The sequence below is a fragment of the Macaca nemestrina genome, chromosome 6 (genome assembly GCF_043159975.1).
Source record: "Macaca nemestrina isolate mMacNem1 chromosome 6, mMacNem.hap1, whole genome shotgun sequence".
Taxonomy (NCBI): Eukaryota; Metazoa; Chordata; class Mammalia; order Primates; family Cercopithecidae; genus Macaca; species Macaca nemestrina.
In genome coordinates this window covers 3198469-3225771 of record NC_092130.1, presented here as the reverse complement: position 1 = coordinate 3225771, position 27303 = coordinate 3198469, and the positions used below count along the sequence as shown (strand labels likewise).

The 27303-nt window shown below is 39.8% G+C and overlaps 1 protein-coding gene across 11 annotated transcripts; it reads right to left on the bottom strand.

The window, feature by feature from the left end:
* LOC105484023 (CDC like kinase 4) lies at window positions 1-26244 on the bottom strand. 11 transcript variants are annotated; one of them, XM_011745173.2, is made up of 14 exons: window positions 26117-26244; window positions 18650-18810; window positions 17772-17838; window positions 13924-14146; window positions 12730-12820; window positions 12268-12334; window positions 9144-9260; window positions 8890-9056; window positions 8194-8288; window positions 7809-7938; window positions 5699-5781; window positions 2620-2699; window positions 1177-1267; window positions 1-1086 (listed from the first exon to the last, which is right to left on the bottom strand). In XM_011745173.2, the coding sequence occupies exons 2-14, from the start codon at window positions 18750-18752 to the stop codon at window positions 946-948; spliced, it is 1455 nt and encodes a 484-aa protein (XP_011743475.1). In that variant the 5' UTR covers window positions 18753-18810; window positions 26117-26244; the 3' UTR covers window positions 1-945. The 11 variants fall into 11 exon arrangements, with proteins under 11 accessions (XP_011743475.1, XP_011743473.1, XP_011743474.1 ...); XM_011745171.3 differs by lacking the exon at window positions 26117-26244 and adding an exon at window positions 23318-23474; XM_011745172.3 differs by lacking the exon at window positions 26117-26244 and adding an exon at window positions 22315-22471.
* Window positions 26245-27303: the final 1059 nt, after the last annotated feature.

Genomic DNA, 27303 nt, shown 5'->3' with positions numbered 1-27303 from the left:
CTAAAGTCACAAAGTTTATGTTAACCAATCAATTAAATTCTGGAAATTTCAGCAGCACGTTCTTCCCAAAATACTTTCCAATCAAATCCTCCTTCTCCAGTAAGAATTATCATAAACATAAATTGCCTAATTAATAACCTTAATTCTTACAAGTTTACATATTTATGTCATCTGATAAACAGATGCTGGCCAATGTTAAGACTCCTAAGGACTTGGTATTAAAAACTGAAACCTCTCATCAGAATTTCTATTTTTATATCTGTGACTCACCAAACATACTTGGAAATGTCCATTTTCCAAGCTGACTTTCCAGTTAGATTTTAATCTTAAATAAAGTGTGTATGTGGTTTTCTTAAACAAACTGTCACAATGGACAAACTGGATGCCTTTCCATGAATGTCTACTTACCACCCTAATATCACCCAATGAAAAAGAATACAACACTTACACTTTAATAGAATTCTACCAGTAAACATTTTCTGAGTTTTGGTTTCTAGTACCTGCTTATCTAGAGTTAATAATAATCACCCGTTCAACAATTACAGAAAAAAAACTAAAGTTCTAAATTTGAAGTATATAAAGAATATTCCTTTAAGAATATAAGGTAGTCAAGATTTCCTTTTACTCAAAAAAAATCACTTCAGAGGTGACCTCCATGTACAAAAGGCAAGATCAATCACATTTATCACTGGACACAAAGGATATTTCGAAGGTATTTAAAAATGGTAATCTCAAAAAGAAAAATTAATTTTAATTTTTCTATTGCATTATCAAGACCACAGTTGCTTAACAAGTTAATTATGCTATTGATACAAAACATACAGTATTTACACAACTGTACAAAATAATTTAATGTTTACAAAAATATTAGAATGTTTAGTTGACTGACACAGTCTTAAGTAATCTCTTCTAGAGAAGTACATAGTAAGACCACTGATTCCCATTTCATTTCTTTTTTAATAAGTCAAAGAAAGGATGCTGCAATGCTTCATCCAAGGTAATTCTTTGAGTTGGATCATATTCTAACATTCTTCGAACCAGGTCAAACAGTTTCTCATGTTCTTCATCATGACAAAGCATAAATTCCTGGGGGAGAAATGTTTTTGTTTTAAAAAAAATTAGTAATAGTGCAAACATGTGGTTTATTTTTTTAATCTTTAATCTTTTTTCTTTTACCTTTAATGGTCTGCAGCGTCTCCTAACATATCTACCAGCAGAACTGTGTTCATCCCAATCTAGCTGGTTATGGTGAAAATACTTGCGTTTTCTACAGAAAACAAAAAATCTGGATTAGTAAAATAACAAGAGTCACATCTTTACTCTGCACCCATGAGGGGAGACATGGTAAGCAGCTCTCTCTAGGTGTATAGACTTATATTATATATATGCATACAATTTTTAAAAACCTCAGCAACAATTATATATCAGATACCTTATATCCCCCACTCTGTGAGGTTTTAGTGTCTCAACTAAGTTGTTCCTAACTATCATACATGGAACAATGTCAGCTTAAAACTAGGGGCCCCCTGGATTCAGTCCTGTAAATTCTGTTTTCACTAGATCTAGAATGGGGCTAGAAATCTTTAAACTCGCTAGGTGGCTTCTGTGGTGAAGCTGTGTTTGGAAATACCACCTTGTCTACGAATATCCAGCTGGTTAAGGACAGAATACATTTCACACTTAGAGTGATATGATTCCAAAACACAAGCTTTTTCATATTCTATGTATTACTTTTACATCACCTTAAGAAAACATTTATGCAAACGTAAACTTGAGTTTACCCCAAAAGCCATTTTGTTTACTAGATCAGTGGTCCTCAACCTTTTTGGAACCAGGAACCGGTTTCATGGAAGCAGATCTGGGGAGGAGGGATGATGGTTTGGGATGAAACTTCCACCTCAGATCATCAGGCATTAGATTCTCATAAGGGACCTGCATGCAACCTAGATCCCTTGGATGCACAGTTCACAATAGGGTTCACATTCCTATGAGAATCTAATGCCACTGCTGATCTGACAGGAGGTGCAGCTCAGGCAGTAATAATGCTCACTCACCTGCCACTCATCTCCTGTTGTACAGCCTGGTTCCTAGGGTTTGGGGACCCCTGCACTAGATCACAAGGTAAATATTTTTTATTATATTAGGTTTTAAAAACACGGCCGAGTGTGGTGACTCACGCCTGTAATTCCAGCACTCCGGGAGGCCGACGCAGGCGGATCACCTGAGGTCAGGAGTTCAAGACCAGCATGACTAACGTGGTGAAACCCCATCTCTACTAAAAATACAAAAATTAGCCAGGCATAGTGGTGGGTGCCTGTAATCCCAGCGACTCGGGAGGCTGAGGCAGGAGAATCACTTGAACACAGGAGGCGGAGGTTGCAGTGAGCTGAGATTGCACCACTGTACTCCAGCCTGGGTGAAACAGTGAGACTCTGTCTCCAAAAAAAAAAAAAAAGGGGTAAGATGCAGTTACAATTTACCTCCAGTACAGGGGGGAAAAAAAAAAAAGTCAAAATCTATAGTCCTTGGAATGAGCATTACAACAACGTTGGGTTTTCTGTAGTCTGAATATATGCTACTGCACGTATCCAACAAAAGGCTTTAATCTTAAAAACATACCTTGTTTTCTGAATCATGTGTTGTGGTATGGGTCCTAATATTCGTTCCATCATTGCCAGGTGCTCTTTACTATCATGAGTCTAAAAAATACAAGAAAAAGAAATTTAGCACTCTGCATTTCCCTACAACACATTAACTTGTTCAATCTAAAATTTCAGTTTCCTTCTTTATTTGTATTTCTTATACTGTTTAAAGAATAACTGGGCAAGATTACCAGAAAAACTGTCTCCTCATTTAATCAGCTGCTTAATGAAAATTAACAACCAGTACTCAATGAATAGTTCACTTGTTAACACTTACTACTCCCAAGCAACAGACACACAGTCCCAATAATTCTCTAAACAATTCTGAGTGACGTATGTGGGAACATGAATTTCAAAGATGTTAAGATACTACCTCAAAGTCATATAGCTCATATATGAGGAAAGTTAAGCTATCAACCCATGTCAAAGCACATATCCTTAAATTAGACAGTAACAGAGCCTTGGGTAAAGTGTAATACAGAAGACTGTCAAAGACTTACAGCTGGAATGGTGCTTCTAGAGCAGAGGGTGGCAAACTTCTATAAACGGTCGGACAGTAAATATTTCAGGCTTGGCTGGTCATGAATGGTCCCTATTGCACATTCTTCTTCTTTTTGTGAGAACAGGCACCAGGCAGGATTTCACCATGGGCCAAAGTGTGCTAACCCTTGTTCCGGAGAGCAGAGGCTTTATGCAATACTTTTAGGAGGAGTCTATCCACTAGTGCACCTTGCATATTGCTTCCAAATCGTGATACATGACAGGAAGAAATAATACTAGCTTCACATTTTAAAGAAACTCCTTAGTTTAAGAGTATTTTGCAGGGTGGAGTTAAAATATAACTCACCTCTCCAATAATGTGTATTTCATTTAAAACTCAAAGTGATTTATAATCACAAAATCACCTGAAGCATCCATTTTATATAAGTCAGATGGAAGCATTCACTTTGCTTAACTTTTTCTTGACCCTACAGCTCACCACTGCAAAACCAGACAACACCTCCCAGAACTGACTGATAACCGTGATTCTAAGACATCAAACTTATCTATAAACTCGGAGCACTGTTCAACAAGATCTCTACGGATGAGACAGAAACAGAAACCTGGTGAGGTGCCCCACAGTGAATCCATCACTGTGCACTGCTGCCAAGTGACTCTCAGCTCATCACAGCCGCACACCCCCGCCCCGCTCTAACTTCAAACCAGCCTCAACAGTGCTGAGCTGGGACCTCCAGCCCCTCTTCCCCAAACAAGACAACACAACACCTTCATCATACCACAACCCTACTTAAAGTTCTTCAATGGTTGCATCACCTAAAGCTTTCAAGAATTTACATTTCAGGCTGGGTGCGGGGGCTCACACCTGTGATTCCCAGCACCTTGGGAGGCCGAGGAGGGCAGATCACTTGAGGTCAGGAGTTCAAGACCAGCCTGGTCAACACAACAAAACCCTGTCTCTACTAAAAATACAAAAAAGTATTGTGGTGTGGTGGTTCGTGCCTGTAGTCCCAGTTATTTGGGAGGCTGAGACATGAGAATCACTTGAACCTGGGAGGCAGAGGTTGCAGTGAGCCAACGTTGCGCCACTGCACTCCAGCCTGGGCGACAGAGTGAGACTCTATCTCAGGGAGAAAAAAAAAAATTAGATTTCAGATGTAGGTACAACTTAAGGACAGAATGGAAAAGAAAGTAGTTTCCTACTTTTTGTTTTACCAATTGAGGACTTTTTATTTTAAAAGCAAACTACCAACAACTATGACTAGAATTACATAAAAGAGACATTAAAAAAAAAAAAAAAGCAGGAGGGATAATCTAATCTCTAAATAATGGTCAGAATGGCAATCCTAGACAACCATTTTCATTTTGGACCAGTCTACTTTTGGAAACCACTGACTTCTAGGATCAAACCAATACCCTGCAAAGTCTTTGAAGTCCTTTATGAATTGATCCTTGCCTATTGTTCTAATTTTCCCATTTATACAGGACACTGACAACGCTATTCTACCCCGAGTAGAATATGTTCATTCACTCCTCTGTGCATTTACAGATACTATTTCCTCTTCCTTATATGCCCACTGCACTCCAGTTTTCCAACTCCTCCTCTTCTTCCTATGTTCTCAGTGATGCCTTCTCTAAAGAAAGTAATTATTAACCTTTCCTGGGTTCTCCCCACCTACACTTTGTTTTTTTTATTTTTTAATTTTTTTTGAGACAGAGTCTCACCCTGTCACCCAGGCTGGAATGCAGTGGCGCGATCTCCGCTCATGCAAGCTCCGCCTCCTGGGTTCATGCCATTCTCCTGCCTCAGCCTCCCGAGTAGTTGGGACTACAGGCATCCGCCATGACGTCTGGCTAATTTTTTGTATTTTTAGTAGAGATGGGGTTTCACCATGTTGCCCAGGATGGTCTCGATCTCCTGACCTCGTGATCCACCTGCCTCGGCCTCCCAAAGTGCTGGGATTACAGGCGTGAGCCACCATGCCCGGCCCTCCCTATCTACACTTTCTACATTGTTCCATCACAGCAAATGCTACACTATACTGCAGTAGTTTTCCAATGTCTTTTGCATGACTTGAGGAAGATGTTGTCTCTTCACCCTTATGTACTTATACTTAGAAATGCCTAGAACATTATAGATGCTTAATACTTTAGAGTAAAATACAATCCCTTGTTGTTCCTGAATTCTTTTATAAAAAGGAGTAAGTGACCCGTAATGGCCCATCGACAGTCAACATAACCAGAACTGAAAACTGACCACATTAACACTGCTGCAAACTTATGAAGGAGCTCCACAACATAAAAAAGGAGACAGTATGAACCATACATGAACCATGTGTTACAAACACTAATCACATGCAAAATTAACCATGATCACTCACTCATAGTAATATTTCATTCAACTGTGGTTTTAAAGAATGACCATTTTGCAAATGTAAGTTTTAGTCTTAAGAATAATGATGTATGGCAATTTTCCAATATGTAAGTCAAAACTTTAGCATGCCTTTAACATTTACAATTTGTTATGAATTATTAAATGGAATTTACTAGCCACGTACCTGAAAGACTGTGAAACCAAGGTAATATTCAATAAGAATGCAACCTATGCTCCAAACATCACAAGGCTGAGACCAACCTAAAGCTATTTTAAAACAAATAGAAACATTTTACTATGAAACAACTTTTAATTGACAGTACATTAAATCCTTCCCTATATGGGTACTCCCTTTACAGAACCCATTTGGGAGAATATGACACCAAATTCAGGGTTTATATTTTTAGTTTTACAGCAAATGCTATTCAACACACTCTCATGGTCCATATGCTCACATCAAGACACAGTATTCTAACTAGGGAGGGGTGCATGTTATGTAAAATAAAAGGGGGACTACCATTTTCCAAGTATACAACCAATTTGTGCAAATATTCCATAGTCTCTGAACTGTTTATATGATGGGAGTGCATTGCTGTTGAAACCATTATTATGCTCAGTTCATGGTTAGTCCAAGAATTTTTATGTTTTATTAGCACAAATGTAGGTTTATAATTATCCTCAGAATGAAATTACTAATCCCTTATCAATTATTAGCTTGATGCATGAGTTACTTCTTCCATTAAGAGAAATACTACTGTTTTGCACAAATTATATAAAAAATGTAATGGGAATTATAAGCAGTGTCACCTATAAGCAGAAATTACAGACCCACTGGAGCTCAGAGAGGGATCTATATATAAACATCAGGGCTGTCTATACATGATTTTATATACTTTCTCCTTCAGAATTCTCAATGACAGTATTATTCAGATCAGAATAAAACATCTAGTCGCCTTAAATCTATACTTAACTGGGAAGGAGAAAGAACCAACCACATTGATATTTTAATCTTTCAAAGATCAAATATTTAGTAAAAAAAAAATGTACAAATAAAACCTACATTCAAAGACATTTCAATTACTTTCAGTATCACTGAGGTTAAAGATAAAGGAAGAAATATATTCAAGTCAATATATATTGACTGTGACTTAAGTCATTTTTGTTAACTCCCCCACCCCAGTGTCTATCATTTGAACAAACGGATAATAATGGAGCATGGGCCAGGTGTGGTGGCTCATGCCTATAATCCCAGCACTTTGGGAGGCCAAGGAGGGTGGATCACGAGGTCGGCAGTTCGATACCAGCCTGACCAACATGGTGAAACCCCATCTCTACTATAAATACAAAAAAATTAGCTGGGCATGGTGGCAGGTGCCTGTAATCCCAGCGCCTTAGGAGGCTGAGGCAGGAGAATAGCTTGAAACCGGAAGGCAGAGGTTGCAGTAAGCCGAGATTGCTCCACTGCACTCCAGCCTAGGCAATAAAAGCAAAACTCCATCTCAAAAAAATAAATAAATAAAATATATAAATGAGCTGGGCGTGGTGGTGTGCACCTACAATCCCAGCTACTCAGGAGGCCGAGGCAGGAGAATCGCTTGAACCCGGGGACGGAGGTTGCAGTGAGGTGAGACTGCACTACTGCACTCCAGCCTAGGTGACAGAGTGAGACTCTGTCTCAAAAAAATAATGGAGCATAGTTTCTACCTATTAACACATATAAAGTCTGTAAATGATAGAGCTTGGACCTCATAAAAGTTTTCTTTTTAGATCAGGCACCGTGGCTCACACCTGTAATCCCAGCATTTTGGGAGGCCAAAGCAGGCAAATCACGAGGTCAGGAGTTGGAGACCAACCTGGCCAACACGGTGAAACCCCATCTCTACTAAAAATACAAAAAATTAGCTGGGCGTGGTGAAGGGGGCCTATAAGCCCAGCAACTTGGAAGGCTGAGGCAGGAGAATCACCTGAACCCAGAAGGCAGAAGTTGCAGTGAGCCGAGATCGCACCACAAAATCACATTTCTTTGATGCATTTAGCTAACAGAGCCTGTTTTCTTATGATCATTTAAGATTTACTTGTTCAAAAATAACCACCTGAAATATCTCTCACAGGCAGTATCACATGTTTACCACTCAGGAAAAGTATAGCAATGTCCACACATTTTTTATGAAAACAGAAAACGTTTTCTGAATCCTGCTAAGATCATACTTCCCCACACCACCAGTAAAGCTGTAAAGAACAAAAATCTCTTATTCAATTATAATATCAGAAAGACTGGTGTCTTGTCTACTGACCCAAAATGACCTCGGGAGCTCTGTAGTGCCGGGTAGACACCAAAGTACTGTGATGTTCATCATCATACGTTGCACTTCCAAAGTCAACAACTTTGATATCTGTGTTTTTCAGTGTGCGTTCATCACGTTTCTAGAGAGATACAGTTGAGTAAATATGAAATTCAACAGATATGAAATATTTTATAGCACTACTCAAAAGGCCAGCACATGAATTATCTTCTTGATTGTCAAAATAAGCTCATGAGAAAGGCAAAGAAGGATTACTTCTTTTCAGTTAAACATCAGGATATAATGAAGCTCAGGAGTGAAATTCCTCATCCAAAGATCATCAAGTTAAATTAATTTTAAAGACAACCACCAAAAGTAAAACAAGTCTTTAACTTACCATTTTAGAATTATATTTGACTACATAGTCAGACTTCACAAATAAAATATTTTCAGGCTTCAGATCTGTATGGGTTAATTTATTATGATGTAAAACTACAAGAGAACAAAAACACATTATTAGTTTCACTTACAAACTTAATTTGTACTACCAGGAAAGGAGGACTGGCAAAGGATACAGTGGTTAAGAGACGTTTCACCTTTACTTGTAAAATGTCTATTTTTTTAGTGACATTTGGATATATAGCTTTTATAATAAAAACAAGTTTCCTGGTGCTTAAAGATTTATCTTAATTGTTAAGGAGGTAAAAATACAAAAAATATTTAAAAATAGAGATTTATCACCGGCCATGGTGGCTCATGCCTGTAATCCCAGCACTTTAGGAGGCCGAGGGGAGCAGATCACCAGGTCAGGAGACCTAGACCATCCTGCCTAACACTGTGAAATCGTGACTCTACTAAAAATACAAAAAATTAGCCGGGCATGGTGGCGGTCGCCTGTAGTCCTAGCTACTCAGGAGGCTGAGGCAGGAGAATGGCGTGAACCCAGGAGGTGGAGCTTGCAGTGAGCCAAGATAGTGCCACTGCACTCCAGCCTGGGCGACAGAGCAAGACTCCATCTCAAAATAAATACATACATACATACATACATACATACATACATACATACAAATAAAGATTTATGAAGTGTACTTACAATTTATTGACTGGCAGATCTGATATGCCATCTGCCTGATGTGGTCAATTTGAAATGGCAGAAAGCTGTTTTCTTTAATGAAATCGTAAGTACTAAGCCCCAGCAGTTCAAACACAATACAAACATGACCATGATGATCAAACCATTCCAGCATCTGGACACATCGGCTAAAAGAGAGCAAAATAATAATTCAGTTTACGCAAATCTGAATATTTCATGTAATAAGATGGCTCCTAGGTTAAATTTATACTTACAAGACACTATTGGGATCAGTACTATTTAAGTGCTCTAATACTTGGATTTCTGAACGAGCTGCTTCACGGTAACGGCCTACGTTTTTTACGATTTTCACTGCTACATGCATGCCATCCCTTAAAAATAAAATTAAGATAAAAATGATAAATGTACAGGAGTGAGCTGAAGCCATGTTATGCTCTAAAGCATAATCTTAATTACCAGTTCCTCTATGCCTTTTAAAATAATCTTTCAGAACACATTATAGCAGATTCCATATAACATCTTCTCAAAACATTTTGATAAAATACATGAAGTGATAATTCCCTTAATACTTATGAGTTTTAACATTTGCTCCCAGAATTTTAAATTTAATTACATTTTATACAACAACAGTTTTAAAATATATATACAATTGTAAGCCAAAAATAGAATATGCTACTGTTGAAAGTATTCATTCATTTACCAGGCTAGGCCTACTCTGTGCCAGGCAATGCATAGGTATTAGTGATTAAAAGACATGGTGTGTCCCTACGTACTTTGAAGTCTAATGGAAAAGACAGACACATAAACAACTTAGACTTCTTCACAGAAGAGGCAGCACAGAACTGAGTCCTGAAAGATAGCTGGGAGTTTGTCAGACTGGGAGGGAAACATCCAGGTAAAAGAGACACCAACTCTAAGTAATGAAGCCCAGAAAAACCTTAGCAGATGCACTGATGCAAGTATACAGAAACAGCTGCAGGGGAGGGCACTGGGCTTTAAGACTGGGGCATCTGTAAGAATGCTTCCTAAAAAGCATAGAGCCATGAATGTTTCAAATCTTCTACTTCTCTTTGTCTTCCTTTTTAAACCTAATCTACCTACAGATGAGCCAGCATTCAAGCCTTCTTTTTCACTATGGCCCTTCCACTTTACAAAACCATACCCATCTCTTACTAGTATAACAAGATGTATGCCCTAGGCTATAAAAAACATTTGGGGCAAACACACACGTATTCTAATGGCTGGATAGGAAACCTTTTTCCACATCCAGTGGTTTCCTATTCATTGCTTTCAACAAGGCCCCAATGAATGTGAACTGATAAGTCACTAAACAAATTTTTTGATGTTTGGCATACACCTCAAGACTTAAAAGAACTCTAGTAAGATTACTGTGACAAAGCTTCTACTCCTATCTATTTAATTATATGACCAAAAAGTTTTCTCAGTGCTTGTATCCATAAAAACGAAAAAAGAAAACAAACAATGCTAAACAGTCAGATATTTATCTATGGCTACATGTCCTCATTTTTTTAGAGGCCTCAACCACCCCAAGAAAGGAAACATTCCAGGCCAGATATGGTGCAGGGGTGTGCCACACGTGACTACAGGCTCACACCTGTAATCCCAGCACTATGGGAGGCTGAGGCAGGAGGATCACTTGAGGCCAGGGGTTCCACACCAGCCTGAGCAACATAGTGAGACCCCATCGCATTAAAAAAAAATTTTTTTAAAGATACATTTCATTAAATACACCAAGACTTAGACTTTCAAGAAATTCTAAAAGGACATTAATGGGATGACTAGTGAAATCTGAATATAGTCTGCAGATTAGCTGGCGAAATTTGAAAACATATATATGTATAATGATAAAGTAAATCTTATAAAATGTTAACATTTGGAAAATCTGGGTGAAGAATACATGGGAATTCTTTGAACTATTTTATTAACTTTTCTGTAAGTCTGAAAATATTTCAAAATACTTTAAAGTTCAATTTACCTTCACATATTTGTTACAGAAAAGCAAAATGTGGGGATAATTTAGGAAAATATTTATGGAAAGTGAAATGAAAATAAATTCAATAATAAAACATTTCTAAGTATTCAAGAAGAGTTTATGGATGATGGTAGGTGCCACGCTGCTATGGTATTTAGATTCCCTCAAATGCATTTAAAGAGAGGTAAGCTTTATTTCTTAATATTAATATTTACATCCAGTTGGAAATTACATCCTTCCCAAATAATTTATGATAAAAAATTTTAAGTCATTTTAGAAATGTGTAGTTTCACTAAAGTTCTAAGAGCTTCACTTACAAACAAGTTTGCAAGCCACAAAATAGAGGTCCTAGAGGAAAACAGTAAAATGAGGCAGAAAGGGTCAAATCACAAACTTTATTCTCTAGGCTCTAGATGATAAAATTTCTTTATAGTTTAGGAAGCTAACTCTTAACATTTAAGATTAGACATGCTTTATTGCCTCTGTAATCTGAAATTGCCAAATCTTGTATACAGGGTCAAGGCCCTCAGTTCTAGAGTTCTGGGAAATTCCTTCACTTGAACATCCACTTTAATTTCAATGATTTCCCCGCTGAAATTGGTCATTTTTTTTTTTGAGACGGATTTTCACTCTTGTCGTCCAGGCTGGAGTGCAATGGCAAACCTCCGCCTCCCTCCCCTCCCGGGTTCAAGTGATTCTCTTGCCTCAGTCTCCCAAGTAGCTGGGATTACAGGCACGCGCCACCACACCTGGATAATTCTGTATTTTTAGTAGAGACAAAGTTTCTCCATGTTGGTCGGGCTAGTCTCGAACTCCCAACCTCAGGTGCTCTTCCTGCCTTGGCCTCCCGAAGTGCTGGGATTACAGGCGTGAGCCACTGTGTCTGGCAGTCAGCATTCTTAAGATCCACATTCATGGTAAATTAATCATACTCAGTTCAAGAAATTTTGGTAAGTAATTTACCCCTAAAACACGTGGCTACCATTTAAAATATATTCCATCTTGGCTGGATACAGTGGCTCAGGCTTATAATCCCAACGTTTTGGGAAACTGAGGCGGGTGGATCACTTGAGGTCAGGAGTTTGAGACCAGCCAGGCCAACATGGTGAAACCCCATCTTTACTGAAAATACAAAAACTAGCTAGGTGTGGTGGCAGACTCCTGTAATCCCAGCTGCTCCAGAGGCTGAAGCAGGAGAATCACTTGAAGCCAGGAGACAGAAGTTGCAGTGAGCCAAGATGGCGCCACTGAACCCAAGCCTGGGCAACAAAGGCCCTATCTCAAATAAATAAATAAATTAATTAATTAAATAAAATTTCATCTAAATTATGAATCTTTCCCCACCAAAAATATCAGAATGTTCAAAAAGGAAAAAACAAACTTACATGCCATGATCAATGCACTCTACAACTTTGCCAAAGGCTCCTTCACCCAAAGTGTCCACGATTTCATCTAAAGTGAGGAGGGAAAAAGAGGTGTAAGTACCTGAGTACAAATTGTCTAGTTATTCAAACAATGAATGCTTAAGTGTGGAATATTTTCAAATGATCTCTATCAAAGCATAACTAAGGTTTCAGCACTCAAATTATTTTAGTTTCAGCTGCTACAAAAACAATTAGATAGAGCTATCTTTCTTGCTCTAATCTCAAATTCCACTGATTATTTTGGAACTTTAGAATAGAAATATTTAAATTCTACAGAAAAGAAGAAATACAAAAGAACAAACAAACCCACAAAAAACAAAATAAAAAAGCAATGAAGAGTTCTTTAGCCCCCCGCTGACAAACTATTCTTAAAAAGATTATTCTTTCTGCAAAGTTTAAAAAGTGTTGAAAAATATTCTATACATCTTGCTCTTAGAACGTCTCCACTTTGACAGATCAGGTGACCCTCCTCATCATCCTCTATACTCCTGGATCTTTTCCTTCGGTGGCTCTTCTGGAACGGCAAGTGGGCAGCACCAAGATCGTCCAGCCAATCAATATATCAGAGTGAATTCAGGGCAGAATACGCAATTCATTCAGCGGGGAGATATTCAGGCATTCAGATAAGCACCAGGCCACGAACAGTTGGCAGGAGCAATTTCAAATTCAGTCCCCAGAAATTCACAGGGCACAGTTTATGTTACAGAAGAAAAACATGGCAAGGAACAGATTTTCAGATAAGATACTTAAAGTGGCAATAGAAAAAAACAACACAATTGTCTCTTTAAAATACTGATTTAATTGAAGTCTGAAATTTAAAGAATGCAATGTCATGATTTACTTATCTCTTGCTATAAATAGCATATGCTGTGAATTGAGATGTCTAGTTTGTCAGAAAAATGTTTTAAAATGTCAAGACTATTTGAAATTATTCTAATTTAGCAATATTTTAAAATATACATGATTAAAATAAAAGGGGAAATAAAGGCTAGTTAATTTCAATGTTCAATCTAATAAAAACTAGTTTTACTGAAGAAAACTTGGGGAGAAGCTAATTCAAAGTTCACTGTTCAAGCAGGTGAAGATGTCTGAGTACAAAAAAAAAGGGGTGGGCAGACTATTTGGATGTTTCCCATTCAGCACCCATTTTCACAACTTCAAAAGAATTCACTGCAGACAATGACGCACTGTGCTATGGAACTATGCTCTATGTAGGTTAGTAACATTTAGGTATCCACCAGTGCAATGTTTCACATTTGTTTTCAAGTACCAGATAAAGGGTTTCTAAGGGGAAAAAAAATGCTTAAGATGAAAGATGGGTGCATGATTTTTTTGTAAGAATATGTTACAAATACAAAAATATTTTTATTATTAAAATCAATAAACTCATGATCTGGTCTGCAGAATATGAGGAAATGTGGGCAAATGAGGGCTAATAAATATATAGATCAGCTACAAGAATCTGGAGGTTTCCTTTAAGGATTTGAGTAACATAAATACAATTATAATATATCCAAATAGTATTTTATATATATATAAACAATTAGAAACTTATCAGCTCATTAAGAGTACACACAAATAAAACTCCACTCAAAATAAAAACAAAATCAATCATACCGAACGTGACTGATGACTTGAACAGTGTCTATTGCGCTTCCTTTTAGGACTGCTTCTCCTGCTGCGGACTGAAGATTTACTGCAGTGGATTCGATAACCGCTTTCAATGTCTCTGTGATAATGTCTAGGAACATATCCTTCACAGTAGTCATTCCTGTATTCGTCAACGTATCTCCGGTCCCGATAATCTCGCTCATTCAAGGACCTTGCTTCTAAATAATGACTGCAAACACATTAAAAGATTTCAAATTATTCTCTTCATTCTGCGATAATGTGGTTCAAACAAAACATTTTTCTCAAAAATTCTTGGTTTAAACAGCTAACTCAATATAAGAAAAAAATTCAAACAGATGAATTAGCATTTATATTTATCTCACAAAGCTTAAGAAGTAATTTTACTTCAACAAACAAGCAAATGGGCCCATTATAGAGATTGCTGACAAGCATTTCACATCGAGGAATAAAGCTTGAGTCACATCATTAATTTAGGTCCAGTGTTTACTTAAGTGTTCCTTTACCTTCTGCACCTGTATCTAAGCTGTCTTAATCTCTCACAGAGGTACAATCAGAGGCAGGCAAAAAGGATTCCTTTGTCTTTTAATGTAAGAGCATTTTAGATATCCCTGGCACACAGAGAATTCTTTCATGAAAGGTACATTAGAGCTATAAGGAGCCTTAAATGTATTCCAGCCCTTTCATTTTACCGACGACTAAATTAGGAACCCTAGAAGAAAAATGATTTGCCAAGGTTGTATAGCACATTAGTGACAAAAACTAAAATATTTTCTAACCGCTATTATACAAGCCAATTTTATTACACACATCATCTATCATGTCTCCTCTACTCTTTGCATTTCTAGCCTTGTTATTCCTGTTTGAGATATAGACAACGTAGCTTTTGAGGACTGCCTCATGTGCCAAAGGCATCTAAAATATATCCCCCTAAAGAACGAAAGGGATCCTGCAGTTTAGAATTACAGTAGTTCTACCACCGTACTTCCCTTTGCATTTCTAATTTCCTGTCATTCCTGTTTGAGAAGTATGTAAGAAACAACAGAAGCCACCATCCTCTAGTGCCATAGTGCTTTAATCTACAGATCCCTTTGAAAATCTGCTGGAAGCCATGGACTCTCTTCCCCAAGAAACACATAAACAAAACTTGGCAAGGATTTTCATAGGTCATGGACCTCAGGATGTCAATGGATCCCAGTTAAGTAGCCTTGATCTGATGGAAAGAAAAGGACATAGATTCATTTGGCCCAGTTTCCCGTCCCCCTCTCTACCTGGGATGAGTGTCCTCTTCAACAGAGTGCGAAGCTTCAAGAGGGATGCACATGGAGCACTGAGGGAGAGAGGGGACACCTGCCCAGTCAGACAAATCGGCTAAAATAATCCTAACAAGCAATGGAGTGACGGATGTTGACTAGATTGCCCTCACCAACCCCTTTCCTTTCCCCAGAGTACGATGTCATTCTTTTTCCCAGGGGGCTCGTTTTGGCAGAAATAGAAGCATCTTTACAACTACTACCCAATAGGGCTAGTATCAAATCCAGGCTGGGGAGATACAGAAACCTGGTTCTCTCTCCCTAGCGTCAGCTTTAAGTGGTATTTATTGGAGAAACAACTCCGGATATTTGGGTAAGACTGTGGGCAGTCTAGGTTAGAGATCTGATCAGTTGGCTTGGAACTGTCAGGGAGACCACCAACACAGTAAGCTAGAAGTGACCATACTCTTAAGGGCATCCTTCCCATAAAAGTCCAAAATCCTTCTACTAGAAAAAACTAACAGTAACAATCTTTAGCTGGAATACTGCATGAAGTTAGAGCTGCTAAGCCATAAACAATAATATAGAGTAACAAAACATGGAGTGAACACCATGAGGACAAACTAAAAGGATGAGAGTCTCTTCAACAGACAATGGCCAATGACCAAGGCTGAGAGATTATATAAACAAAGTCTACAGAATTACACAGGCTATGGAAAGGGTAGACAGGATGAACAGACTGATTTAATTTTTTAAAATATCCACTGAATGCCCAGTGAATATTTCACTATAGCCTTTAAAATAGCCAAGACGGATGAGGGTAAGGGCATTCGTTTTTATATATCCACAGGTCCTGTGGGAGATAAAAAAAAAAATTATATAAGGCAAAGTCCCTGCCAACAAATAATGAACAACTTGAGATTACTCACATAAAAATGAAACAAAATCCAACAATGTAGGAAATTCTAAAAAGTTACAACACATGAGTGCTTAGAGTCAGAGATGGGGGAAAAAATCTGTTTAAAATGGTCAGAGAATAATTACAAAAAAGATGGAAATAGAGTTGCATCTTAAAGGGAAGCCAGGATTTGGACAAAATAGAATACAGAAGAAATTCTGGTGGAGAAGAATGGCATGTTACCATCTTAAATTCATATGGCACTTTTAGCCACAATGGCTTAGAGATGGATTTGTCTATGCATTACTCAGGAAAAAGGCAATCCCGGCAAGAGCAATTTTCACACAGGGGAATGTAGACAAATAAGTAAGCTGAGAATAGCATCATTAAAAGCCCTGCATGCTAGGCTAAAGAGTATTTCTCAAAAGACGGTCTATTTATCAGCAATATCAAATATGGAGTTCTTATTAAAAATGGTAACCCTGGGCCTCAAGTCATACTCACTGACTCTAAATCTGGTCAACATACCTCCAAGGTGATTCTTATTCACACTAAAGTTGGAGAATCACTGCTTTAAGACTTGATACTTTATGTTACAGGCTTCTACGCACAATATAAAGATAGGGTTTACAGCCACATCAGTCTTTCTAATGCAGAATGGATTAACTAAGCCTGTAGAAAGGGAGACCAATTCACAGGCTACCTCCAAAAGACAAATCATAAAGAAAAGACACTATGCAACATATATATGACAAACGGTTAAAATAATATGTCATAAAAAGCTCTTCTAAATCAATAAAATATACTTTAATAAACAGGCTAAGAATAAAAAGATGTTCAAATGATCAATACTTATGTGACAGTGGACAAATTTGTTAGAAATTTAAAAATTCAGTTTAATCAAAACATTATTCTTGGCCTTTCAAAACAGCCAAGATTGGTGAGAGCATGAAGGGGCACATTGTATAATTTGGCAAACTTTCTAGAAAAAGAAATATGAACCTATAGCAAGAAACTTTTAAGAGTTCATATCCTTTACCTTAAAAATGCTTCTTCTTGGAGTGTATTTTCAGGAAATAATCAGCAGCAAAGATTTAGAAACAAAGATTTTTTTTTAATTATAATTTTACAGCTAAATAATTGGGACTAATATCCTATAGAGATTACCATTTTTATACTTTTCTGCATTTTTCAGTTTTTTGTTATTTTATAAAAACACTCAAAGTTTTTGATCTTCAAAATTAGAACATTCTGGATTATGGTGAATGTTGACCACCAAACACATCTGGTACCAATGTCAAAGAAGGTATTGGCCTGGTGGTTAACTGGACTCAGTATCATGTTTATGTAATTAACTATGAGCATGAATGAATTGTTCATCACTCGTATCACTTCCTTTCTACATATATAACGTATAATTATCCTATTATCCAATGAGTAACTAGTACTATGACGTTAAGCCTTAGGGTTTTTTGTATTTATTAATAGTGGGGTACAGATAGTTTTCTTTAGTATACTGTACATTAATTATTAATTATTTCTGGTCTTTGAAATCCTGCCATAAACCTTCCCACTTCCCCTTATATAACAATGTGTATGAAGCATGATTTGTCTGCACTGACTACAAATAAGCTCAGTTTGGCAGAACAAGTCTGTTAACGTGGAGAAGGAAAGAAATTACATACTGTTTTTTAAAGTAACCCCAGCTGGCTAATTTAGAAAGCAATCTGGTAAACAGTCCCAATGGAACATCTGCACAAAACAAGAAGAAAACAGAACCAACAAAACAAACGAAAAAGGGAAATTAATGAAACAGTGAAAGAAACCTACCTAGCCTTTCTTTAATCATTTAGAACTTTAAGATTCCTTTAATTCTATATAAATGTATCACCTCCAAATTTTACACTGGTAAGAATACAATACAACAGGACACACGCTGTTGCAAGTTTTTTATTGAGGCCATTTCCCAAAATTACTAGCTACGACCTATGAAAACAACAGTTCTTAAATAAAGCCAGCTTCTAAAAATCCCAAACAAACATATCCCTTGGCCTCATCTACAAATACAATACAGTGTTTAAGTGACTAATAATACATGTTGCTTTTCTCTGTTGGAGTAACTCCTCCCCTATAAAACCCTATCTGATTTCTGAAACACTTAATGAGCGCTACAACATACACGTCTCCCTCTTCTATACAAATTAAAGGTACGCATTGGGCATTCGATCACTATTACTTAACTTTTTGTGTGTCATCTCCCTAGTCACGTTACTGGCAGCTGGGACGCACCATGTTATTTAATACATTTTACATTCACTTACTGATCAACTGTCTCCTACCACTCCCAGGGAGACAGACATACATAAGGATAAGAACTTTGTTTTATTCACAGCTGCAGCTTCAGCACCTATAGTCTAGTCTAAAATAAGTACTCAAATATTTTCTAAATGAGTATTTGTTGACTGAATTTAAAACAATTTGACAGATGAAAGCTATACAAGCAAATGACAAATCATTTAAAACTATTAGAGCTACAATGCTACTAGTTCAAGAGTTGATTTACCAATCAGATTCTTTAAACTGGTGACATGGTTTACAATGCCTGTTCTCTTGTGTGCTACTATGAGATCTCCTCTTCCGCTTGTGACTTCCACGGTAGCTTTCATGTCCCCAGCTTTCTCTGTTATCCCAATCAGGGCAGTGAGTTCGTTTGGAATGCCGCATCTGTTGATAGAAATGAAAAGGGAATTGCGGAGGTTATAGATGTGTGATAGGTAAAATATTATTTATTATTTATCAAAACCCAACACACAGGGTCTTAGAGGCTCCAAATTCTTTTTAGGTGGTAATGTTTCCCAAGGCACTGGTATGTCAGATGACTGCTAAGCAGCATAGAGATCTAGTATTAAACTGTGGGTAATACTGATACCTTAAGACATTTTTTTTGAATTCTGATTACATCCAGGACAAATTCTCAGCTTGGTGCTTGTCTTCAACTAACACTTGCAAACTGACTTTTTAAAAATTAAAAAAAAAAAAAAAGGGCCAAATGAAAAGGTTCAGGGGTACCGTTTCCAGCGGACAAGAGTATTTAGCTAAAAATTAATAACTTTTTTGTTTTATTTATCTTGTTTTGTTACTTTCTACTTATTAGTGATTTTCCAATTAAGTCACTGACATATTTTCTTTTAAAAATGTTAACATTAAAATGTGAGCTGATTTAAGGAGAAATAATATCACAGTGTCATGCAGCTTTGGCAAATTAATACAAATAACTTTAGTGCGAGAGAAAAATACTTAGGGATACTAAATATGGGAGGTGACTTTGTTTTAACTGTAAAGAGCTATTCAATGATGAAGCTTTTTTTTCTCAAATTCTCCATAGTTCTTTTCTCTAAATCTCAGAATGACTCTAAGCTTTGAGAATATTAGTTCTGTGTGGATAGAACACAATATTCAACAGAGAAACTGAAGACATATAAAAAGGTGATTTTAGGCCGGGTGCAGTGGCTCATGCCTGTAATCCCAGAACTTTGGGAGGCCAAGTCCAGGAGTTTCAGACCAGCCTGGGCTACATATAATGAAACCCCGTCTCTACAAAAAAAATTTTCTTAATGTTTATGTGATTTTATGAACTCATTTTCTCTATCCAACAAGTTCATTTTCTTATCCAGCAGTTATTCTTAAACTTAAAATCTATTTGTAGTAAATCTGAAGTAACTCTGAAAAAGAAATCAGCCTCCAAGGATGCACACTGAAGCATGGTCACAGTGAAATCAAACGATAACAGTGACATCTGACTCTATTTACAAACTCCAATGCATAACCTGGTTCCTTCCAGGCTCAGCATCTGTGCTCAAACAATATAACCCCTATCTGTCTCTCCCCATCTTAATTATTTTCCAAAGCACAATCAGGTCCAAACTCTGCTGAACAGGGTAGTTTAAATGGTAAAAAGAGAAGAATTTCACAATTCAGTAAGGAGCTGAAAAAAGCTAAAATGGAGTAAAATCCACTTAGTTAACCTCATTCAGCTTGCCCAAATGACTAATAAGCAAACAAATGCAAGTAGAAATTTAAATGATTTTAAATGGATTAAAGGCTTTGAAATGAGGCAGCTTCAATTCTTCTGGGAGGTATTCCACAAGAAAGTATGTGTCACACCATCAGAGTCTGATTGCCACCAGTCAGTCAGATATTTTCATTCATTCTCTTGCTGATTCTAATTCTATACCCATCAGGCATCCTTCTAATGTGGCTCTTAGCTTACTTTACAGAGGAAGAGAAGGCACTGATCAGGTCAAACAGAAATTCTAAAACTCTTGTTAGCGTCTCAATGGAAGTGAGCATTCCGGTTTGATACAAATGGAGTCACTTCCATATTGGAACGTGACGTGAGTAACAGCACAAATTTACTTGAGGCAAAAGGCCAGAACACAAACTTTCTTCATTAGAGCTATCAAGAAAAATTTACGGTTGGGCACAGTGGCGCCTCATCCCTTGAGCCCAGGAATTCGAGACTAGCCTGGGCAACAAGGTGAAAGCCTGCCTTTACAAAAAATACAAAAAATGAATCGCACATGGTGACTTGAGCCTGTAGTCCCAGCTACTGAGGAGAATCACTGAAGCCCAAGGAAGTCAAGGCTTCAGTGAGCCATGATCACGCCATTGCATTCCAGTATGGACGACAGTGAGACCCTGTCTCAAAAAAAAAAAAAAAAAATTAATAAATAAATAAATTTCAAGTGCAATTCTTCTGAACCGTTCCGTCAAATACCAAAGTTGTATTTTAACCACATCAGGAACTCAGCTTGGTTAAATATTTTTAAATCATAGCAAGCAAAATCACATCTGATGACCGAGGGTTATTATTATCAACCTCCATTATTATGAAGTTTTTTCAAGACTTCTGTGTCTACCTCAGTTTTGTTTTTTCTTCTTCTACTGTAAGTCTGCCACAACCAGCTAACCTCCAGCAAAACAGAATTCTCAAATTATGAGTTAATATGCAAACATTAAAATAAGAACGAGCTCCCTTGTGAGAGTACAACATTTTTCTCAAGTTCGCTACTTCAAATTTAATTCAGCTGTTAGTCCCAGCCTCTGACCTCCCCCACTCACCCTGCAATGTTCAAAAATATTTTATCTGGAGGCATAAAGATCACCCCACCCAGGTTCTATGTGGTAAGGTTCCTTCGCATACACAAAAAAGAAGTTATCTAGAATCATGACACTGCCTCTAATTAATAAAGGACCCTGCGTGCTAGAATAACCAGGTATCTTTCAAAAACTAATGACACAATGCATCTCATATGTAGATCCAGCGCCACCGCCCTTAAGATCCTGTAGTTCTTGACAACTTAACGCTATGTACATGGCTTAAAAACATCGAAATAGGTTATAAGTTTAGGATTGGAGGGCTCCAAGAGGACTGCATTTAATGGGTTACAAGCCAGTAGGGGTGTGTAAAAAGCACAATCGCACAGGACAGCTATGAAGCAAGACAAAGTGGCTGGCAAGCTCAGTTTGCGGGGCAGTTTCCTAAGGCTCGTATAAGCACATCTGGGCTATTTAGGCAACCAGGGATAATAAAATGCAAAACTACCAGAAATGCAGGTTCGCTGCAACAATGCTGTGTTCAGTACAGCACAGAGGAGTAGCCTCCGCAAATTTCCACCTCTCACAAGCACCTACTGCCCTCAACCACCTGGATTTGCGCGGACGCCCGGTACCCACCTCCCGGCCCCCGGGAACCCGGCCAGTGCCTCTGGCGCACTCAACACAGGGGCAAGTGCTTGACTCGGGAAAACCCCCCAAACGCTACAAACGGCCCAGGCCAGGAATCCAGGGAAAGACCTGATCTCCGACAACACGAACGCCGGAGACGGCTCTCGAAAAGTCTCCCGACAGGTCCTCGTGCCCGCCGGCTGGAAGAGGTCCCGACAGGCTTAACCACAAGCCGCGCTCGCCAGCCAGCAGGGCACGGCCAGCCCAGGGCCTCCGGAGCCGCGACGCGAGCGGCCAGGGCCCTCAGAGAAGGGTCAGCGGCAGAACCGCGACGCCCAGGCAACTTTCGGTGCTTCCGGCGCGCACCAGCCGAGCAGTGCCCCGCAGAACTCCTCAGCTCCACAAGCCCAGGCCCCTAACGCGGTCGTTTCTCCGACACCTAGCTCGGGGACCTAAAGACCGACAGCCGCCTGGCCCCGCACACACCACCGGCAACCCTACCTCCGCAAAAGCAAATGGCCCTTCGGGCGAGAAATGTCGCCAAACTGCCGTCTTCCTTCCTCGGCCGCTGCGACAAACACCCCACAAAATGGCGGCAGCGCCGTCGCCCTACAATCCCCCGGGTCGCCTCTAGCGCCACCTACGCCGCGCGAACGCGCCTGCGTGACACAGCCTTGCGCGCTCCCGCCGCTCCACGTAAGGGCGGGGCTCCACGTGACGTAAGAGCAGGACCCGAGCCTCTGCACTGCGGCTGCGCGGCCCAAGCATTTCTTCCCCCGCCCCCGCCCCGACTCCGTCCCGACCCCGCCCCGACTCCCTGCCCACCCCGCCCCGACTCCCTGCCGACCCCGCCCCGACTCAGTCCCGAGGCCTCTGGGCGGAGAAGGTGTTTAAGGTCTCGACGGGCTTGGGTGGAACCGGGAAGGAACGCCCGTGTCCCGCCCTAAGTGTGTAACGCGTGTCTGCCCTTTGAGGTGGAGTTATGCTGAGTGCGGCACCTCTCCGCAGAGCCGGCTGGTGCCCGGTTTCCTGCTCTCCCAGCCGAGGGGGCCGCGCCATCGCGCTTTGCCTGCCCCTCCCCCGGGACCTGGACTCCGGAAGTCCCCCGCACGCGACCACGGCCCCCAAACCGCCCAAGGCTGGGCCTGGCTGGTGCCTGGGCTGTTCCATGGACTGGGTGCTTGTAGTCCTGCGCACTTGGCGCTTCCAGTCTAAGGTGGATTCGGATAAAGAGGCTGTCCCAGAAAACAAGCTCACGGGGTGCTTATCTTTTCAAGGCACGTGCTCCTATTCAGAACAAAACAAAACCCAGGAGGTTTCAATGGAGACTCCTGACAAGGTTTTCCTGTCAGGATCCCTACCTCCTGAGCAGAGCAGGGAGCTGGAAGTTTCCCTAACGAAGTTTTCCCCTTTATTAGTTTTTGTCCCTGCGGGCTGATTTTATTCAACCAAGGCAGAAAAATGTCTCTGAGCTAGTGAGGGTCCGTTAAGGGGGCTTGCTTACCTCAAATAAGGTATTCTGCAGTTCTGAGAGCCCCCAGGCAGTTCCCCCGTGTAAGTATGGAGCATGAGAAATCTTAGGGTCAAAGTCGGAGCCCTATGGGAAACACTTAATGGCCAGAGGAAAAGGGGCCTGAGAAGGAATGAGCAGGAGAGGAAGAGAACCAAGAATAGGGTGTCAAAGCAAGGGAGGGCTTAAGTGAGGGAAAGAGTCTAGGTAAGGTTAGACTGCAGATCTTCGAGGGGACGGCGGGCAGGGTGGGGGGGTGGGGCGGTGGTTCTGTATTCTGACAGGGATTCGCTGGATAAAAGGGAAAGTCAGAAATCAAAATTCGGAGGGTAGGGTTGAACTCTTGTGGGTATTAGCCCAATAGCATGTGGGAGACGTGTTATCCTGTTAGGTAAAAGGAGGGAACAGAAATGCCTTTAGTGATCTAACATTATAGAAACTTATGCCATCTGGTTTGGGTAAGTAGGGTAAATTTAGATAAATCTCGGAGATTGTACAGCATTTCAGAAAGTAAGTTGACATGACGAGTTGAATTTTCATGGAGATTGCACTCCAAGAAGTGAAGTTGAAAAAGAAACTTGAAAAATTGGAAGGGTAAACTGTGCTACAGAATGAAACAAATATTATTTTCGTCTAGAATAGCCACCATTTTTGCATCTGCAAATTTAAATCTTACTCATCCTTGAAGGGCCATTTCTTTAAGGTGCTGTCTTTGACATCAGTTCCCACCCATTTCCCTGCCCCTGACTACTCCAGTGAGATGTGAAGTCCTCAAATAGTGGAGGATCTGGAGCCACCTGGTATGCTGACAGATTTTGCCCAAAGAGTGAAATGTATTGGTTCTACAATTGATTACACATCCTATCTCCAGGGAATCTATTAGAATGTTGAGCCGACCGGTCTGGGCGATAGTACAAGGTAGAGTGGGGCTCAAATTGCAGCATATGGGAATGTAAATTCAAGCTGGCACTAAAGAATGTTCTCCTGTTTCATGGAGTATGAGAGATCCTGCCTCATGAGGTTATAAGACTGTGTGGTCAGGACAGCCCACAATTCTGCTCAAAAAAGCAACACTATGTTAAAAAGCAGCCACCTTGAAATGCCACCTACAGAGGCCTTTATCATATAGATGTCACACACACTGTTACACAATAGTAGAGTCTGCTTTGTAATTACATTTATCTCGCTTTAGTGTTTTAATTTGTATGCCACCAGAAGGTCTAGTGTTTAAAAGTGTGTAGTGATCAGAAGGAAGCTGAGAATGACTAGCGCTTCTAATGCTGTGTGATGCAGCACTATGGTGCCCCTAGTCACTCTCTGTGGCTTTGTGCTTAGTTTGGAGACAAGGACCTGATTTATATTGTCTTTGGCATCTCAGACCTAGAACCCAGTAAATCTTTCCAGGTCATTTACATAAGCTGCTTTGGGCTATTTTGCTCAGTTGGTTTAAGGTCAAAGTGAGTAAGTTAAAGGTAGAGATTTCATCCCAGGATCACTGCACCAGTTAGCTTACCACCCTTACATGGCAGCCTCAACCCTTCCTATTAAGTCAGTTACCTGCAAGACTTAATGAAAAGATTTATCTAAATTTCTGAGAATCTACTACCAATACCAGAAACACTGCCTAATCTGGTGGTTTCATCTCTACACAAGAACAAGTATGTCCAAAAAAACCTTAGGTTAACTCGTGTCAAAAGCAACTAGTCAAAGGCTGGGCATGGTGGCTCACGCCTGTAATCTCAGCTTGGAGGCAGAGGTGGGTGGATCACTTGAGCCCAGGAGTTTAAGACTAGCCTGGCCAACATGGTGAAACCCCATCTCTACAAAAAATACAGAAAAAAAATTGGCTGGACATGGTGGTGCATGTGTGTAGTCCCAGCTACTTGGGAGGCTGAGGTGGGAGGATGGTTTGAGCCCAGGAGGCAGAGGTTGCAGTGACCCAAGATTGTGCAACTGCACTCCAGCCTGGGTGACAGAGCCAGACCCTGTCTCAAAAGCAAAAACAAAAACAACTAGTTTAAGACATTTTGTGGCCAGGCGCTGTGGCTCACACCTGTAATCCCAACACTTCGGGAGGCCAAGGCGGGAGGATCACGAGGTCAGGAGTTCAAGACCAGTCTGGCCAATATGGTGAAACCCCGTCTCTACTAAAAATACAAAAATTAGCTGGGCGTGGTGGTGAGCATCTGTGCTCCCAGCTACTCGGGAGGCTGAGGCAGAAGAATCACTTGAACCCAGGAGGTGGGGCAGCAGTGAGCCAAGAGAGCACCACTGCACTCCAGTCTGGATGACAGAGCGAGACTCCGTCTCAAAAAAAAAAAAAAAAAGAAATTTTTAGCTTCAAAGAGCAACCAGAGGAATATTCTCATCACACATTCCAGGATATGTATACTACATACTTACCTTCAGAAAACACTCATATATGAAAGCCAAGTTCTAGAGTAAAAATCTAAATTATTGTGTAAATTAAAAGCTTATTATCTTATAGAGTAACCTTTACAAAGGTATAAACCTTTGCCATTATAACCTCTGTTATTAGCTGCTCATTATTGATATTTACTAATTAGACTTGCTTTTAGCTATCAAATACTCATTCTGTGCTAACCACTTTATATACATGATCTCATTTAATCATCTGAATCCTATAAAGTGATCATTGGCTATTTGCCCTAGATCAGTTATCAAGTCCCAGAATCAGGATTCAAACCCAGACCTTGCTTGCTCCAAAGCTCTTGTGTTTAATCCGTTCTACTGACTGCTTCAACTTACACAGCAAAGTACATAGCAACTTACTTCACTTAGTCATTAGAGCAAACATCTGAGTCCATCTTTCAGCAAGATCAAAGGTTTGTCTTAAAAAACCACTTTCCAAGGTAATATATCATCGAAGGCTTTTCACGATGACACAATGGGTCAGTTTATCTCCAGCACATCAAGGTCACTAAAGGTCTCAGTGCCTTATTTGCTATTTAACACTGAGTCACAAAGGGTCTCCCAGGCATCCCACACTGTCCCAAATGAGTAACATCCCAGGTGTCTCCAGTGTTTCCTGATACTATAAAGCAAGATTCAGTGGCAACAAGCGGTGCTAGAAGCATTCGTTGGTTCACAACACACTTTGCAGTGTACATGTGAGGTGGGCAGTGGAAGGGTCCAGGGAGGGATTTAGCTCAGAGGTTCTGTAGGGGAATATGATAGGCTGGACTTTCCAGCCTCCTTGTCAGTTTCTGCTACCACCAATGAAGGGGTTTCAGAGCTGAGTCACAGCTGAATGTGCCTTTGGATATACCTGCCATATGGACTGCAGTAACCTTCAGGACTTCTCATGCTATTGGTTCTGGAAACTGTAGCATATCAACAATTTACCATATGTCCTGCCATTTCATGTCCAAACGCCCTCGAAAGAGGAAGTAATAATTTAAGCAGACTCAGTAATGGATTCTTACCTGCAGTGGATTAGCCATGTCATCCCTCTCCATTGATACAGAAAATCAGGAATTGAACTGAGATTTTTTTTTTTGGTCAATTTCAATTATTGGCTTGATAGGGAGTCCCTGGGTTTCAGAGCAGTCCCTACAATGTCTTATTGATTTCCTAATGTCTATCACTCATTACCCTATAGGCCATTGTACCCCAACACTGATCTGATTCAAATCACATTTAAAAAAATTTCCAAGATGTGTTTTCTCTAATGAATCTATGTAGTGATTTTCCCCCAGCATTTAAACCTGATTATAAAAGTATCCTGGTTGACTATGTATCATTGTAGATCAGACATCAGACTAAGACTGTGGTTGTCTTGGACAATCTACAGGTCTGTGTTGGAAAAGCTTGCGCATACAGAGGCATTCACAAGAGCTAAATGCCCTCTGTAGAGGCCATTTCTCATCCAGGTTAGTAAATTAGGGCTTCTCAGCCCTCACTACCAATATCCTCAACTATCAACCATCCAATGAAACAAATATCCTCAACTATCAACC

Excerpts from the sequence above, each read along its gene's own strand:
- LOC105484023 (XM_011745171.3), bottom strand. The coding sequence starts at position 23,382 with ATGCTCCATACTTACACGGGGGAACTGCCTGGGGGCTCTCAGAACTGC. Across the intron at positions 17,839-18,649 it reads CAGTTTAAAGAATCTGATTG|ATGTTCCATTGGGACTGTTT; the intron begins GTAAATCAACTC and ends TGTTTTGTGCAG. Across the intron at positions 8,289-8,889 it reads GATCTGCCAGTCAATAAATT|TTTTACATCATAATAAATTA; the intron begins GTAAGTACACTT and ends GTTCTCTTGTAG.